Below are 17601 nucleotides of genomic sequence, written 5' to 3' on the forward strand. Positions count from 1 at the left end.
CCAGCCAAAACCAGCCTGCTCTTTGTAATAAATGTCTTCTCAATTAGTTCTTTGTTTCCTAAAAATTGGTATGAGACATTCAGATTTAAAAGCTGATTGGGAAGAAAACCCAGGAACATATGTTTTAATTGTGAACCAAGTATTGCAAAGTGGGTTTGGTTTTGGTTTTTTTACACCACAATTAAAAGTGAAAACAAATCTGATTGCATTTCTAAAAGAAAAGTTTACTTAAATATTGTTCCTCTGTGACAAAAACACACTTCAGAGAATGTCACTTTTTGCAAGCCCCTTTTCCTTTGACTAACTTAGTTATCTTTTTGTAATCAGTGAAATTGCACAAATCTGATAGGATATAATAGAATTCAGCTCTGTGGCAGACTGTGATAGTGTTACGAAATACTGCCGTCATTATTAAGAACATTGCACTCACTCAGTTCTGAAAGAGTAACTTTTTTTTAAAAAATGCAGTTGCTTTTGCCTTTGTTTGGTTTTAAAGGTAAATTATGAAATAGCTAGTTCTATAAAGCTAGTTTCTGATCCATCTATACTTTAAACAAGAACATATCTTGAAAATACTTTTCTGCGAGCATGAAAATTGAGTATCTATTTGCTTGTATGAGGTTTAGCAAATGCAGAATAATACATTGCTCTCTTTTTTTTCAGCAAACCAAGGTCAACATGATATGCTTTCAAATAACACAATAATTGCAAGTAAGGTTAAAGCAAGATGTTTGTAAAATATGATTCAAAGAACTGACAGAGAAGGTCATTAAAAATAGCCAAATCATCTCTGTGGGCTCTAGGGAACATGTTACTTGTTTTGAGCAGTGTTCCAGCACAGAAGAGCAGGTTCTGACCTTTACCTAGAAACTGTTCTAACCTATTTCAGCTACACAAGCACGTAACACATGAGTGACAGTAACATTGGATTATGCTAGGGAATGTTTTCCATTTCCCATTTTTTCTTTTCCACCTATAAACAATACTTAAAATATTTGTGAACAATTACAAAAATATGTGTTTTCTTTCACAAATGAGTTTTGAGTAATCAAAACATCTGTACTCTCTTAAAATTTTAAATTGTCATTAGGAAATGTTATTTAAATGTCACTGTGAAGATAATATATTAAATTAAACATAATAAGCTTCCCACATTGACTTGGAAATAATGTATCAATGTGCTATTCATAAAGCAATCACTAATCATAAGACCTTCAGGGTGGAAATTTCAGAAGTTGCTGTTTTTCATCCAGCTCTAGGGATCTGTCGTGCAGGGCGTTTGCCTACCATGCAGCAGCCAGCTGAGGTTAAAAAGCAATGATATTATCTGGAAATTCTTTTTGTGCCCACTGTTAGCTGAGATGGGAGAATTATATTGGTATTTTCAGCATTATGCATTTATGCTTATGAAAATGTAACAGAAAAATTATGTAAAATGCTTTATGTTTATTCTCAGAATGCTTTTTACATACTGGCAAACAGGAGAACACGTAGTTAGAATGATTTGGCCTGATAAAATGGTTTGGCCTTTAGGTGAGAGCAGAATTAAGCCAGCTGGCCACTACCAAAAAACCCCATTTATTTGTTCTGTTTAGTAAAGGGCTAAGACTGATGACTGTTTTAGTTAATTCTTAGAAATACCTGTAAAGGTTGTAACTGTATGAAAAACATAATCAGCATTTTTTGTTAGGAGATTGGTTCCAAAGTCAGACAGTTACTTCCAAGCCAAACACATTTTCTGTGTTTAACTGAATTTTTCAAAATTCTTTAAGTTTAAAATAAGTGAAGTTTAGCAAGATGTGATTTTTTTTTTTTTTTTTTTTTTTTAAATCATCCCCACCATTCAATATAGCTGCATTGGCCTTATCATTTATAATCAGCTGGAGTTTTCTTTTATTTCTTTGTCAGTCTTTGGAAACTCAGAAAATAATTAATAAAATAAACAAATGCTATTTTACTTGGATTTAAGTATATTCATAATTCCCCTTGTGAACACTTGATATTTATGTACAAGAAACTTGCTTAACATTATATATTTTTTATACAAGCCTTTAAGTCTTCCAGGAAGTATGTAGGGATCAGTGCAAAAGGTCTCAGGACAAAATTCAAAATGTGTTTAAATTGATGGAAAAAATCACATTGACTTAAACATATCTTGTATTAGGCTATAGTGATCTATGCACTGCTGAGTTCCTGTTGACTTCAGTTGGTCATTCTGCCTAAATAAAGATTGGAATATAACCTAGACTTGCAGTGCTTAAAAACAAAACAAAAAATCCCCACTGTCAGCCGACACCAACTGGTTTATTAATTTTGTCTCTCTGTAAATATTGGCAGCACCCAAACTTCAGATCAGTGTTCAACTGTCTGTCTCTGACAGTTCTAATGATAATAAAAGCAAAATAAGCAGTATTTTGGCTTCTGAAAATAGCAATTACAGCAATTAAATTAAAAATGCTGTTTAATCTTCAAGGAATGTTTTAAACATAGTGGTGGTGTTTCTCTTACAGGCCAAGGACACATAAGGATTGTAGAAAAGTTTAATATTTTAACTAACCAGTGTAGCTGTAAATAAAAGACAACCTTTTCAGACACATGTTCCCTTCTTCATACCACATGTCTCCATTCTTACAGATTCCTTTGGAAATCATGGGTTGATAGTTTAGTTTCTTTCTGCTTCCTTTCCTCTCCTCCTTTTTTAGTTTGTTTTTTTTTTTTTTTTTTTTTTTCCCTGGCATACACAGCAAGCAGAGTTTGTTTACAGCAGTAGCAATTTATCAGTGTACCTTGATCACCAAAAATGGTTGTATGGCTGTCACTTTCCATCCACATATCTGTCTGTGACATCAGGGCATACCGTACTATGCAGTGTTTTTTGCCCTCGTTAAGTGGATACAATAGTTGACTGCTGACTTGTTTTTTGTAATTGGTAATTAGAAAATCATCATTTATAATTACTCTTGACAGTTATTGATCGTATGGTATTGTAGAAATAAGTTGTCCTTGGAGATCATCAACAGAATAAATCCACATAATTAATTGTATTTAGACCTTGAAGCCCTGGCTCAATACTTCTAATTATGGTTGTGTTTAGCTCAGTGAAGTTCACTGTTTTCATAAGGATTTGGCAATATGTTATTCCACGAGTGTGAAATTGGCACTTTAGGAAACAAATGTTTTACAGTACAACCTTGTACGTCAATCAGCAGCCCTATGATGGTGAGGATTAGGTCTTATGCTGGTTATATAGAAAGTTGCAAAAGAGCTAATACTGCAGTTTTTATTGACCAATATTTCCAGTATTGTCTTCCTGAGGAGTTTTGCTTGGGTAAAGGTTGCAATATCAGAACTTCAATTTATAGGAAAACTTTTAGGAATCTTAAGCACTTTCACAAAGAATCATAGACTGGGAATTTATAGTGTGGTTTTTAGAATCTGTATTTGATCTTGTTTGGTTGGTTTTGTTTGCTTTACCCATGCAGGTTTACCTATGAAATTGCCCCTGTTTTTGTCCTCATGGAACAAATAACACTTCGAAAGATGAGAGAGATTATTGGATGGTCAAATAAAGATGGCGATGGAATATTCTCACCTGGTGAGTTTTTCCTCTCTGTTTTGGTGTTTTGACTAAAACTTCAAAAGTTAAAATAAACATAAGCTGTGTCTGAATGCCCACAATATCTGCAACACAAAACAATGTATCAGATATTTAGAAGTAGGAATTTCCCACCTGAAGTACATGCTTTGTTTAAGCATCCCACAAAAAATTGGGGGGGGTGGGTGTGGAAATTTTTGACTATGGCGATGTATCATGTCTGGCTAACATTTTAAAACTTGACTACGAGCTCTAGTACATAGTTAGGCACACTTTTTTTGCACTTCATTTTTGGAGGTGCTGAGCAGCTACAACTCCGGCTGACCAACAGCTCTAGAGAATCATGTGCTGACTTCTTTGATGGTCAGAGAGGGTTTGGGCTCACAGTCAGAAAAAGACTGTGACTGCCTGTCACTTTCTGGGACATATTAGCTGGGACATAATCTGACTGGATTCACAAGTATTATTCTGAAGACCAAGGCAAAGTGTCTTCCCATGAAGGTGATATAAAGACAGTCAGCAGTGGCAGAAAAGACTGGTAAACCATGCGGAGGTCACGGGTCCATGTGTGGACAATGTGGGTGCCCAGGAGAACTTCACATTTCTGGGTTGGGGGGACGACACACACCATCGTGTTTCAGAGGATGAAGGACAATTCCACCTCCTTTTGGAACAGCCCGCATAAAATCCAGGAATGCACACTTGCTTGGTCTCCAGTCCCATCCGCTAGAAAAATACAGATATTTCTCAGCGTTCTCGTTGATGAAGAAATATTAGAGGAGTAAGTTATCCTAGACTTTATGGATGAGATTCAAATTACTAACTCTTGAGGTCTGCATCATAGAACTGAGGTAATTGTCCTGGGCTGTTTTTAGCAGTAAACCAAGAGAAATAGGTGCTTTCCCTCAATTCACATTCTTAGAAAGTGTCAGAATAGATTAGTTGAATCATAGCCTGCAAAGTGCCTCTTTCCCTAACTGACTATAAGGAAGTTTAGCATAAGTAGGTCAGCTGTAGAAATCTACCTTTAGGCATCTACTTCTATATCTACAGTGAGATGGGATAAGTCCATCCAGTATGCGACATTTCTTCAGCCTCAGACAATTTGATAAGTTCCTGTTATTCTTGCTGACAACAAGTTGTCATGCAAAAGCAGCACAATGAAGGCTGAACTTTTTAGGAATATGTTACAAAATGTTAGCAATTGAAAGAGATGATGGATAGGAAATTCTAACTATCAGTATGACTTTCTAGAGAGTCTGTCCCTGTGTTGTTTAGACAGGTGACAATGCATTTCAGAGATTTATTTTTTCATAGTTCATTGCCACTTTCACTGCATAATGCAAATGAGACTTGTATGTCTTTAGTCTAATATGCATTTTTTCTCATTATCGCTATTTTATTATTCATTAATTTATTCAATCGCAGGAGGAGCTATCTCCAACATGTACAGCATAATGGCTGCACGCTACAAGTATTTCCCTGAAATCAAAACTAAAGGCATGGCTGCAGTCCCTAAACTGGTCCTCTTTACCTCGGAACATGTGAGCTCCATACACTGCTAATTCTTAATTTATTGATGTATGTTGTGAAGATGCTTCATCATTAAACAACCACTCCATTAAATGTGCATGTTTTGCTGCAGAGTCACTACTCAATAAAGAAAGCTGGAGCTGCACTTGGATTTGGAACAGACAATGTGATTTTGATAAAATGCAATGAAAGGTAGGATGAATGCTAAGGTTTTGATATATTAAATGTGTTCATCTGTTAAATTTGTTCTATTGTGCTTAAGGACTGGTTCAGTACAGTGTGTCAAGTTGCTAAGGGCCTGTTGAGAAAATCCTGTTAAATTATTTCAACTGTACCTAGTATTTCCATATGCATGCTTTAATTTTCTTTGTCTTTCTGTTTCTACAATAATTACAGAGGCAAAATAATACCAGCTGATTTGGAGGCAAAAATTTTGGAAGCAAAACAAAAGGTTTGTGTTTTTAAAAATTAGTGCGTAAATGCTTGGCTTAGTAAAATTACCTCTTCCTTTGAAGGCTGAGGGTTAACATTAAAAGAGAACATTATAATGATATGAATGTTATAATAATATTTTTCAGCTGCTTAATTATACATTCATGCATTTTTTAGGGAATGATCTATATGTCCTGCTGAAGTTTCCATTTACTGTTTAAAAACAAAGTATTTTTAACTCTTGAAGCACATCTGTATTTTATAACTTTTAAAAATAACTGCCTATTTGGAAATAGAAAAAAGTATGAAAACATGAAACTAAACCTACTTTTATCCAAACTTTACAGTTTAGCCAAAACCATCAAAAATTCTACTAAAGTCCTAAAAATTCCCATAGATTTCAAGTGTGAGACTTCAGGGTTAGTAAATGTAGCCAGTAAGTTTAAATTTCTGAGACATTCATTGTTATTTCTTGAATCAATGCAATGAAAAATCCATTAATTTTGTATAAAACCCACCAAAATTAGAGCAATCAAGATTATTATTTATTTCTTAACTTCTTTACATTTGGGCACTCTATGAAACTGCAGTTCATATTTATTTCATCTAGTTAAAAATTGTCTCACTTTGATCTGATAGTTCCACATTTATTGCTTTTGTTTTGGATTGCTTTGTTCTGCTTTGTTCTGTTTATTAGTAGATAAAGACTAAAGGAACAACTTCAAGCCTTCAAATCACAACTTACAAATAATATTTCATTAATTTTCCTTTATACTGTTGTAAAAGTCTCAACTTTACTTGACTATTGCTAGTCTTCTAGTAGAACATTTGAATCTCTTCACTGGAAGAGATTAGACAAAATAATATTCTTTACCTTCTGACTAGTTAATTTTGTGAAGTTACAGTACAATGAAAACAGAGTTTGTTCCTACCATGTATACAATTTGCTAGTTTCTACTGTTGCTTATATGTACCTTTCACATGGGAAGAAGAATATTTTTAGGCTGGAAAATGGGATAGCAACATTTCTAAAATGATTTTCACTTTTTTTTTTTTTCCCCTGAAAGAAGTTGGATTTTGTATTTAATATTTTTATTTTTATCATAGGGATACATTCCTCTTTTTGTAAATGCAACTGCAGGCACAACAGTGTATGGAGCCTTTGATCCAATACAGGAGATTGCAGATATATGTGAAAAATATAACCTTTGGCTCCACGTAGATGTAAGTAACTAAATGAAGTGCTATTATTCAAGCAAAAGAGGATTTTTGTTTACATGTGTTTTGTCTTGAAATAAAATATTTATTATGAGATCCTGGGTAAATTAAAACATGTTAGGCTTTTCCAAAACAACGAGTCTTCTCTTTGTTTCTCTCTCTTCCAGGCTGCCTGGGGAGGTGGACTCTTAATGTCCCAAAAGCATCGTCATAAATTGAATGGAATAGAAAGGTACTACATGGTGCTTATTTGTAATACTGTTATTTAAGTATTTTCATGAGGTACATGACACTGCACAAATTCATGAAAAGATGAATTTGCTGCAATAAGGAGTTTAAACACTAAATTAAACAAAAGGAAGACAGACAGGAAAGGTTCACGCTAGGAAGACTGAAGAAAACAGTGATGTGCAGCTGAGTGAAAGGTAAGTTTTCAGCAGATTTGAAGGAGGACAAGTATATTGCTTGGCAAAAAGGAAAGGAGATTGTTTTATGCATAGCTTTGAAGGGATAATAAGTCTGGGAATGGGTGAAGGAGGGTTTTAGGAAAAAATGAAGTGTGAGGGCTATGCAATCTCTGAAATGTAGGGCTTTGAGAATAGCAGTGAGAAATGAGGAATCCAGGAGGGTGTTTGAGGATGAATACCTATGATGGGAAGTCATGACATGGTGGGAATTTGTAGAGGTTCTCCCCTGAAAGATGTTTGCAGTTATTTCCAGAAAATAGAGCCTGAAAACGAGTGTTCTGTAAATGAAAGTTTATAATATATATATATATGCTTGCTTTTGTCTTGCTTTTATATAGATATACCCATAAATATATAGGTGTATACAACAAAGAGAGGAGCATGTGGTAGAGACTGAATTAACTGCAATTTTTAGGGCCAAATTTCAGTGCCTCTAAGTCTGGAAAGGACTATGATAGCACAGAACTGGCACAGTTCTACGGTGCCCAACAGAAGACTGTGAGGGAACTTACAGGGAGGCCAGAAAGAGTCACAGATACTCACCGCGTCTCGAGGTAAAGGGGCCTATGAGTTGGTGCCATGGGGGGATTACATGAAACAAACAGGAAGCTCTTGTAGAGGCAGTCTGCAGAACAGAGTGTGTGTGTGCCCTCAAGCACGTAACTCAGATTACCAAGATGCCCACTGAGACCAGAAGCCAGCCTTTATTAAACAAATAATTGAACCAAATTTAAAAAGGCAAAACATTCATGTTGGAAGTGATAGCAGAGTGAGAGTGTGACCCTCCCCCCAGCCCTTACAATTCAGACTCGCGAGGAGTCCCATGTGTAGTCTTTGGCATAGTTGTTCCCATATCCAATGATGACAAGGTTGTAGGCTGTAGAAGATGCTGTGTTTACAACCCCATGTGTGTGTTTGTCTCTAGATTTTCTCTGAAACTACTCTTTCATAAAAGGCTGCCTGTCTGAATAAAAATCAGAAAAGCAATGGAGAATCAGAAACATAAGATCTTTGCCATCATTGCAGATATCAGCTTCCAGGGAAGCAAAAAAGATTTGAAACAAGCTCTACCCATGTACTCTCAAATTAGCACCAAATTGCTTCCTGTGCTGAATGTGGGCACTGTGTAAAGGCATAATATGAGAACAGTGAGCAATGCTCTTCCTTAGGGAAAACAAACTTTCCTAGTAGTGGGCATCTCATACTGTACATGAAGAACAAGTACAAGATAAAAAATAATGTATAGAAGGACTGGCAGGAGAACCATCTGGACCCTTCTGTTGCAGGGACAGCAGTGCGTGGCATGGCTGGAGTACTCTGAAGTAGCAGAATCCTATCAACTTCTGCCCAATCCAATTTGCTAGGCACTCATGTTATGGCAACATGTCTAATATGAGGTCAGCATTGTAACATACTTTCCTTAAGCTACACAGGTTTGGCCACAGTAGTTTGGCACAGGTCTTGACCTGAGGTCAACCCAGAGGTGCTAATTAAGGCCGTAATCTTAAGCAAATACAGAAAACAGCAGGCCACGAAGTGTGATATTATTTCTTTTCTAGTCAGCTGTACAGATCTTCAAACATGGGACAGGGCCCACATGTACTGCGTAATTGCTTGTCATGGGCCCCAGCTGGGGTCTAACACTCAGGCCAGATTTGGCCTGCCTGGAGACATGGGCACGTAAGGGCTGGCGTGCTGCCAGGGTACCGAGCTGGGATTGCCTCCGGTGGGATAGCCTCTGGTGGGATAGCCTCCAGCTGCCTGGCTGTGCAGGGCAGAGAGTGACATTGTCATGTTAAAATAAACCTAATGCTCCTTGAGAAAACGACTTGAAATTGTCTTTGTTTGGAACCCTGAAAGTTAAATAAATGTGCTAAACTCAAACCATAGTGCTCTCAAAGGGAAATGAGCTGTTATATAAATTCCTGTTTCTTGACTACTCTATCTGAACTGTTAGTGAAGTTTTTTAAAAGATAATTGCCTCCTAATTCTGAGCTGTATACCTGCTGGTTCGCACTGCCTAAGCAGGAGATTTTAGAGGGATGGTGAGCTCCCCAGGTACAGCAGAGGCTGTGCTGGTTTTTTGGCTGAGGGATGCTACGATCTAACCTAGAGGTTGGAATTCTCTCTGGAATCTTTATGCAATTAGTGGTCCTCAGACTGGGGTGAAGGAGTCATTGTGTTGCTCAAAACAGAGGAACTGTGGTTGTGTCTGTGTCCTCTGAGAGCAGGGTGTAGAAGAGGAAATATCTTTGAATTTTCTTTCAACCACACTTTAAGAACACATGCATAGTCTGTGAAATATGATTACACACTTTTCTTCTCTGGAACACACAGTGAATCAACGGGACATTTGGTAATTAATTACTTAGGGTGAAGAGGTCAACAGATGTGCAATGTTGGCACATTTATTTTAGCGTAATCATTAAAGTGTCTAGGATAGTATGTTAAAAATACAGAACAGCTCATCTGTCTGGCTAGTAAATTAGGTGATCTTGTGCATCCACCTGTGTTTCCATATAAAATGTTTTAAGCTTTACATACAGAATGGTAGGATTGTGATGTAAGGTGTTATAGCCTTTTAACTTGACAGGCTAGTACAGGAAAGGCCTCTTGTGGCCTGGAAAAGCAGATAAGCATGAGGAGTGTCTTTTCCTTTGCTTTCTACATTTCCAGCAGCTGTTCAGTAAAGAACTGTATTCTTCCAGAATTCATATTATCGTCTTAATTCTCTGACAACCCCCTCCTCCAATCAGTACCTTGAATTGATGTAACCTGTCAAACTGGTTTTGTTAGTTTTATTAGTGCTATTTCTAGAAGTGGAGTCTTCTGGGGATGAAGGTGCTATATCAGTTAATCAGCATAGTCTGACACTAATTAGCTTGTATCAGTAATAATGTAAACTAATCAGAAGTCTGACATTGCAACATTAACGGATGAAAAATTCCTTTCTTGGACAGTATAACTGGGAAAGGAGACACTTTAGACAGTAATAATCTCCATAGTGAAATCATCATTGTCAAAACTCCATACATTTCCAGCTGAAAGCAGAAAACAAAGGTGATCGCTTCAGGTTAAGTTTCTGTTTTCCAGAGCTATCTGAATGTGTAATTTTTTTGCAGAGCCAACTCAGTCACTTGGAATCCACACAAGATGATGGGAGTGTTGTTACAATGTTCTGCCATTCTTGTCCGGGAGAAGGTCTGCCTTATATTTAATAATTAAGCAGTTGGCGGGGGTGGGTGGGGGTGGGTGGGTGGGGGAGAGTAAATATCAAGCCTTACTTTTTAAGAGGGTAGTGAAAAATCCATTTGATTTCAAAACTTCTTTTGGAAGGAATAATTGTGTGGATTTACATTGTGTTTAGGAAGTGGTTTTATCTTTTCTGGGTTGTTTTTTTTTGTTTGTTTGGGTTTTTTTTTGTTAAAGATGTAGACGATAGGGGTCAGATCTTTGCATATTCTAATAACAACACTAGAGCCGTGCTAATGTACTTCATCTGAGCATCTGCCCCATTGTTTCTATGATATATTGAACATACACCCTTGGTCTTAGTAATTGGTCACAGTCTAAACTGCTTAAATAAAAAGCAACTTTTTTACCTTACACAGTGGTTTAAAAATTTCTCAATTATGTTGAAAAGAAACCATGCTGCTTTTATTATGACTCCATATATATATTTTAGGGCTTCCAGATTCTTCATTGTCATCAACGAAAGCAAGACCAGTGTCTTAACTCTTATAGCCAATATGTATTTTCCTTAGATGATTAAAAAAAAAGGTCGTGTCATCTGTGGATAGGACCAATTCTGTTGCCTACTAATTTCTGGCATGTCAGTAGCTACTAGAAGAGGTTAGTTGAAGAAGTGGTAGAACTGTGCGTAGAACTGGGATGAAGGACTTGTGTGTTCCAGCTCTAGGTCTGCCATTGCTCTTCCAGGTGACCCATCTGTAAGCTGAAGACTGCAGCTTTTATTTCCCTTTATAAAACACTTTGACATCTATTGGAGGGAAGCACTAGCCATTATTTAGTGGCACACATGCTTATTATGTGAACTTTTGCAGGATTTTGGCAAAATTTTTTGTTCTCTATATGAGAACTTTTATAGGTGTTTTTGTATTTATCAGATACACCAGTGTCTTTGAGCATCTTCAAGAACCACTAATAAACTCTAAAGGAGATGCAAACCATTTTAGAAATGTCACGTGTAAGACTTCTGTGTAACATACAGGAATTTGCTCCTCTGTGTTTCCTTCAGAGATGTTTACTAGTAATCTGTAGGTTTCTATTGGTCTGTGAACCATATTTATTTGTAAGCAAAAAATGTCTGGTTTAGGTCATTTGTACTTATATTTGTCACTAATGTTAAATGTCATAAAGCTGGACAATATATAACATTGAAGACTTCAATTATTTTTTTCCTTCATTTTCTGTAGCTATCTGCTGCACTGAGAGACCTCAGCTTCATTTTAGTGTGTAATTTAACATACCAAAAATTTAAGTCCTATGAACATAGCTTTACAAAGTGAAGTGGACAAAGTTAGTATCTAAAACCAAGAATCCAAATTAATCTGAGAATGTTTTTTCAGGTGTGGGTGTGTAAAACCATATGACTACTCAGGGACTTCTAAGAGAACCACCTTAGGTTATGAAATTATTTTTGTGGTTCAGGTTTACAAAACAAGGTCAGTATTTTATAATATGGCCCATTAAAGAACAATTGTTCTGTATATATTTGAAGTATGTTTTTTTAGATATTATTAATGCATACAGTTTCATATGCACATATGCCATATAAGTCATGTAAGTACATGTTTTTCATTACAGGGTATACTTCAAGGCTGCAATCAAATGTGTGCAGGCTACCTCTTCCAGCAAGACAAACAGTATGATGTATCCTATGACACTGGAGATAAGGCAATACAGTGTGGTCGACATGTGGACATTTTCAAATTCTGGTTGATGTGGAAGGCAAAGGTAAATAATAAAAGTTCAGCTCAAAAACCAGAAATGTATTTATTTAGTTTATAATTCTCATGTAACGGAACACTTTTTTAAACATAAATTTTTGTGTAATTACAATCTCTAAACACACAGCTATCTGAGTATTAAGCCAGAAAAGAGCCTTTTAAATTGTAGAACAATGTTAGCCATCAATAAATTCAGCTGGAAATTAGAAGAAATGTTTAAGTCACTAGATGCGTCCTGCAGTAACACCAGTGAGGGCAGTACACTGAAATGGTCTTCTGTTGTGATTCTATACACTTACATATGTATTTTATTACAGATTACTTGTAGTAGCAGCAGAGTAGACTTGATGACTTACAAGTGTCCTTTGAGGATCATGTTTCTATGCATGGATTTTATAAGCAACTTTGAAAACACAGCCTTTTTCTTAAGAAGCTTTGCCCAACTAACGATTTAACAGTTGATTCCCTGGTACTACTGTGGTATGCCTGGATGGCTGAATTTAAGCACAGGCTTGCATATAGGCTTACATGTTTACAAGATGAGTGTCCATGTAGTCAAGAAAACAGATTTCATTTGTATTTCTTTATTTGCAGTCATCTTATTACTATTCTTCTTTTTATTCTGCTGACAAAATGGGAATTCAGTTGGGTAACCTGTCCACAGTCTAATCTTTTTTATAAAACTGAGATTAAATCTAATGGCAAAATGTACAATCAAAAAACAGTTTTCACTTTGGGTGAGAGACAGTAATAGTAAATAAGCTGTGATGGTGAAAGATGTTTTCATGCAGATTTCCTTCATATTGAAGACTGAGGAAAGAAAGTAACAGCACTTTAGATACGGTTACTTTTAAACAGACTGTAGAGTTGTCATTGTTTCTTTTAAGAAGTACTTCAGAAACACAACAATTCAACACAAACTACTTATGCTGATTACTGAAGTAATTGTTATAGGTTTGATTAACAGGCTAAGTAAATTTCAGTTCAGACTCGGTTCTTCCTCCAAAATAAATAATTTTGGTACTGTAATCCAGTAACGTGAAACTGCTTATAACACATTAGAATAGGACTGTGACTAGCAACTTTGAAGTGTGTCGTTTATGGTTCAAATTACCAAGTGCTGACTGCAGACACCATCAAAGCACGGGCTGAACGTTTTTCTAAATACCAGCTGAACACATTTTGTTAAAACTAGCATGCTGACTCTATCTGCTGTTATATTCACCAGTTAAACTGGTTTCACTAGCACTTCACCATAAAGAAAAAAATTACAGTGAAACCATAATGGATGTGGGTCATATTCAAAATTTAGAAGTGGGATATATGTGGATGTGATTCTTTAAAAATAATGTAGATTAAAATTGCTAAGTTAATCTGTATATCTGGAATTTAAATTTCTCCAGAAATTACTTTGGATTTTCTCCAGTTACTTTGGATTTATGTTTAGTCTTGAGACAGATTCAGATTTCTTGGACCCAAGTGCTCTGAGGTATTGGGTAGAACCTGTTTCTAGCAGATTACTAAAATGTTAAGAAAACAAGACATTGTGAGTTATGGAAATTTTTCCTTCAGCAATAGCCACCATGAGTTATCATACTCTTGTCCTCATAGTAGAAATATACAGCCTAGGTCCAGAACTATTCTTGTGACTTTACCTTCAGTCATTTTATTTAGTACAAAGAACTTATGCAAATATGCAATAAATTAAGAGTGTACTTGTCTTTCTTACTTCTTCATTTGTGTACAGAAGTGTACTTAAAAAAAAAAAAACCCACAACTTTTTTTTTTTCTCATTTCATTTATTTTCAACATCCATCTACTTTATCTGGGTTTATAATCTTTCAAAACAAATCAGATATGACAAAACATCACTAGGTAGGCAAATGAGTTTTAGCAAATGTATTGCAGGCTTTTGTTTGCTGACTTTTTAAAATGCAAATTTCTAGCAAACTGTTCAGAGGAAATAAATTACTTCCCAACACTTACCCTTTCAACTGAGTTCCCATTCCATGTTCCTAGTCTTTCAGCAAGAGCTGGGAAGCCAAGACTTAATATGCATAAAATTTTTTGGAACTGAAAAAAAGAGAGCTAAAAATAATCTATTAAAAATATCAAAAGCCCTTGTTATTTTACATTTAGCCACATTTAGCCACTTTTGTAGTGTTGGTAAACTTTATTTTTAAATTACAAGAAAAGGCACTGCTAAATGTTTTCTGACTGAAAACATTTAAGAGTGAAACCTGTCTGAAAAGATGATTGCGTTGGAGGAGGAAAAATGACCATACAATTAATACTTGCTTTCTTTTTAAAACAGGGTACAGTAGGATTTGAAAATCAGATCAACAAATGCCTGGAGCTGGCAGAATATCTCTACACTAAAATCAAAAACAGAGAAGAATTTGAGATGGTTTTTGAAGGAGAGGTAAGTTTTCTTTCACTTAACCTGTGTGTAGGAGGCAAATCTGTATGGAATTCAGAAAACAGTCTTCACACTGCTCACAGTTCTTCAAGCCAGCTATGCAAAACTGCTCTTATTTTTTAAAGAACTACATGACTATTGGCATCTGGGCAGTTTTTTTGCCAAATGCATGTGGTTTTGTATAATAAATGTCAGATTTATCTCCTTCCCTTCTGCAGAGGACTTCTCAGTTTAGGGCATGAGGACTACCTTAATACAATCTACTCATGCTGAGATTCCACATTAACATATGTAACTGAGAATCTGCTATCTTTTCTGTATCTTCTGTTGCTAGTGCCACTGCATGAGCTCTTGGTTGTTAGAATAACAAATATACTTTGTCTTTCCATTTACTAAGAAAAAGAAAATCGTGTTGCCCTTGCTGCAATCCTGGAAAACACTTTCTCATAAAACTGCATGAAGGTGAAAAGTATTTGCACTTTCTCATAAAACTGCATGAAGGTGAAAAGTATTTGCACTTCATTAGCACCCTAAAAGACTGTAAATGGGACAATGTGGAGAGAATCTAAGATAGCAGATGCAAGCAGCAGTACTGTAATCCATTTATTTTATTTTAACATGCAGAACTAGGATACTATATTTTGTCTTCCATGTCTGTGCTAAAATATGCTACTGACTAGCCTTTAGTGTGTGATTGATCTCTATTATTTTGTTTACTGATGTATGTATTTGGTTCTTTTTGCAGCCAGAGCATACAAATGTATGTTTTTGGTATATTCCGCCAAGTCTCAGGGGCATGCCAGACTGCGATGAGAGAAGGGAGAAGTTACACAGGGTATGTGTTTTTTGTTAAATGCAAAAATATAGTCTACTCTTTCAACCCAAACTATTCTATTTATTAAAAATAATGTATCTGTGTGTTGACTCATATTCCAAATTCTGGGATGTCAGTTCTCCAATTGCTTGTTATGACCTTGATATTTGTTCACCTTTGTGTCCCATTTATACTGAGGCTGAAGTCACATTTCCGCTATAGAACCAGATACAGAACATACTTAATTATTCTTTGTTTTGTATCACTTCTGCGATACAAAGTGTTATGTGATCCCAAAACTGTTATGAATCGTTAAAAAGTAGCTAGGCACAAAGATGTCCCAGTCCTGTTTGAATAGGACAGCATATCAGCAAGAGAAATGGAAGGGTAATCATTTGAAATGCTGGGACAGGTAAAGGACATGGAAACCTGTAAGTCCTTCTTCTCAGGTCTTTGTTTTGATTTTAAATGTGCTTGGCTAGTCATGCATTAATGCATTTCAGTGAAAATGAATACCCTTTGGAGGACTTTGGGATAAATTTATTTGAAGAAATGATAGAGGGAAGTGAAGGCATCGTAGAGGCACCACCAGGAAGAGTATCACATTACTTAGGACTTGAGGGAAGTGAAATACATTAATTTTGTAGTAGCATTTTAGACAGACAGAAGTGGAATGAAATACATTCAGGAGACGGAAGAATGATTTTATAGTTGTCAAAATGAATTGCAAATTTTTTGTTTGGGAAGGGAGAAGAATGGGCAAATTTGGGAGTTTTTGTAGAGGATTGGATTTTATGTCTGCATCACACTGGGGAAAGAGAACACAGGAGAATAGAAATTCCTGGGTCAACTCGGTGACGTGTTAGGTAAAGAAATTGCCAAAAAAGAGAGAAAACAGGAATATAGATAAGACTGGGAAGAAGGATGAAAAGTTTTACTTGACCCTGTTAAATGTTAGAGGACATTATAAAGCATCCTACAAAACAGTAAAAGAGCCAGACACCTGACCTTGGCTGGCAGAGAGTAGAGCAGAAGAAAGAAATGGCAAAACTGGGCTCAGTCAATACCAGATATTAAGATTGTCAGAACATTATTCCTTGTAAATTAAAGTGAGGAATTGAGATTGCAGTAAATACACAGTACTGCAAAGCTACTGGAAGGATTCCATGGCTTATGCTAACAGAAAATATTCTTTATGATATAGACCTTGTCGAAAAATTTCCACCATCGTTCTGCCCCGCCCCCCCCCAATGACTTTGAGAATACATAATATTCTCATGGAAAACATCTGTTACCCTCAAAAAGGGGGTTCTGGAGTAGGTTTTCATAAAAAGACAGAAAATATTTCTTCATGACAAAATCTTCAGCACAGATAAATGACATGTACACTTAATATTTAAATTATTACATAGTGAATACTCTAGGATGCTATTAGTCTATTAATCAAAAGATGAATATTACTGTTGTCAATTTTTCTTTAAATTTCCAATCCTACATATTTAGTTTTTCAAGCTTTTTCTCTTACAGATCATTTTATAAAAACTAGTGCCTTTCTGATCTGTCCATTTATTTTTTCCAAATTAAGAAATGCTGTGACATACAAAAAAGGATAATTTTTTTAATTACTCTTCTCCCTCTCTCTTTTCTAAATTATAAAGGTGGCACCGAAAATCAAAGCACTGATGATGGAGTCAGGTACTACCATGGTTGGATATCAGCCTCAGGGCGATAAAGTCAACTTCTTCCGAATGGTCATTTCAAACCCAGCAGCAACTAAGTCTGACATTGACTTCCTCATTGAGGAAATAGAGAGATTGGGGCAGGAGCTGTAGTACAGTGGCTGAACTATTTATTCCTCTAATTCACTGTTTTCCAGCACTGGCTATTTTTTTAACCCAGTTCTGCAGAACATGTTATAAGGAAATTCTCTTTCTGTAAGTTCTGATCTCCTAAGACATCTTTAAACAAAACAACTATAGGCTACTGAAACATACATGTATTGGTAGATCATATTACTGAGGGAAAATGTATTATCTTGAAGTTGAAGTACTATTGACTCTTGCATTGGTCTTGTTTATTGTAGTCAGCAGGAAATTAGTAAGTACTAAAATAGCAAATTAAGAACTCTGCACAGTATATATGTACAGTATAAA

At 35.9% G+C, this 17601-nt stretch overlaps 1 protein-coding gene across 1 annotated transcript in view; it reads left to right on the forward strand.

Moving 5' to 3' along the window:
- The window catches only part of GAD1 (glutamate decarboxylase 1), a 35325-nt gene extending 18045 nt beyond the window's left edge, over window positions 1-17280 (forward strand). The window contains exons 8-18 of the mRNA XM_059820361.1: window positions 3483-3595; window positions 5024-5139; window positions 5241-5320; window positions 5525-5579; window positions 6668-6784; window positions 6946-7010; window positions 10368-10446; window positions 12073-12222; window positions 14530-14637; window positions 15380-15469; window positions 17107-17280. Coding sequence (XP_059676344.1) covers window positions 3483-3595; window positions 5024-5139; window positions 5241-5320; window positions 5525-5579; window positions 6668-6784; window positions 6946-7010; window positions 10368-10446; window positions 12073-12222; window positions 14530-14637; window positions 15380-15469; window positions 17107-17280 — 1147 coding nt within the window. The remainder of the gene's footprint in view (window positions 1-3482; window positions 3596-5023; window positions 5140-5240; window positions 5321-5524; window positions 5580-6667; window positions 6785-6945; window positions 7011-10367; window positions 10447-12072; window positions 12223-14529; window positions 14638-15379; window positions 15470-17106) is intronic.
- Window positions 17281-17601: the final 321 nt, after the last annotated feature.

Source organism: Gavia stellata, chromosome 8 (assembly GCF_030936135.1).
Source record: "Gavia stellata isolate bGavSte3 chromosome 8, bGavSte3.hap2, whole genome shotgun sequence".
Lineage (NCBI taxonomy): Eukaryota > Metazoa > Chordata > Aves > Gaviiformes > Gaviidae > Gavia > Gavia stellata.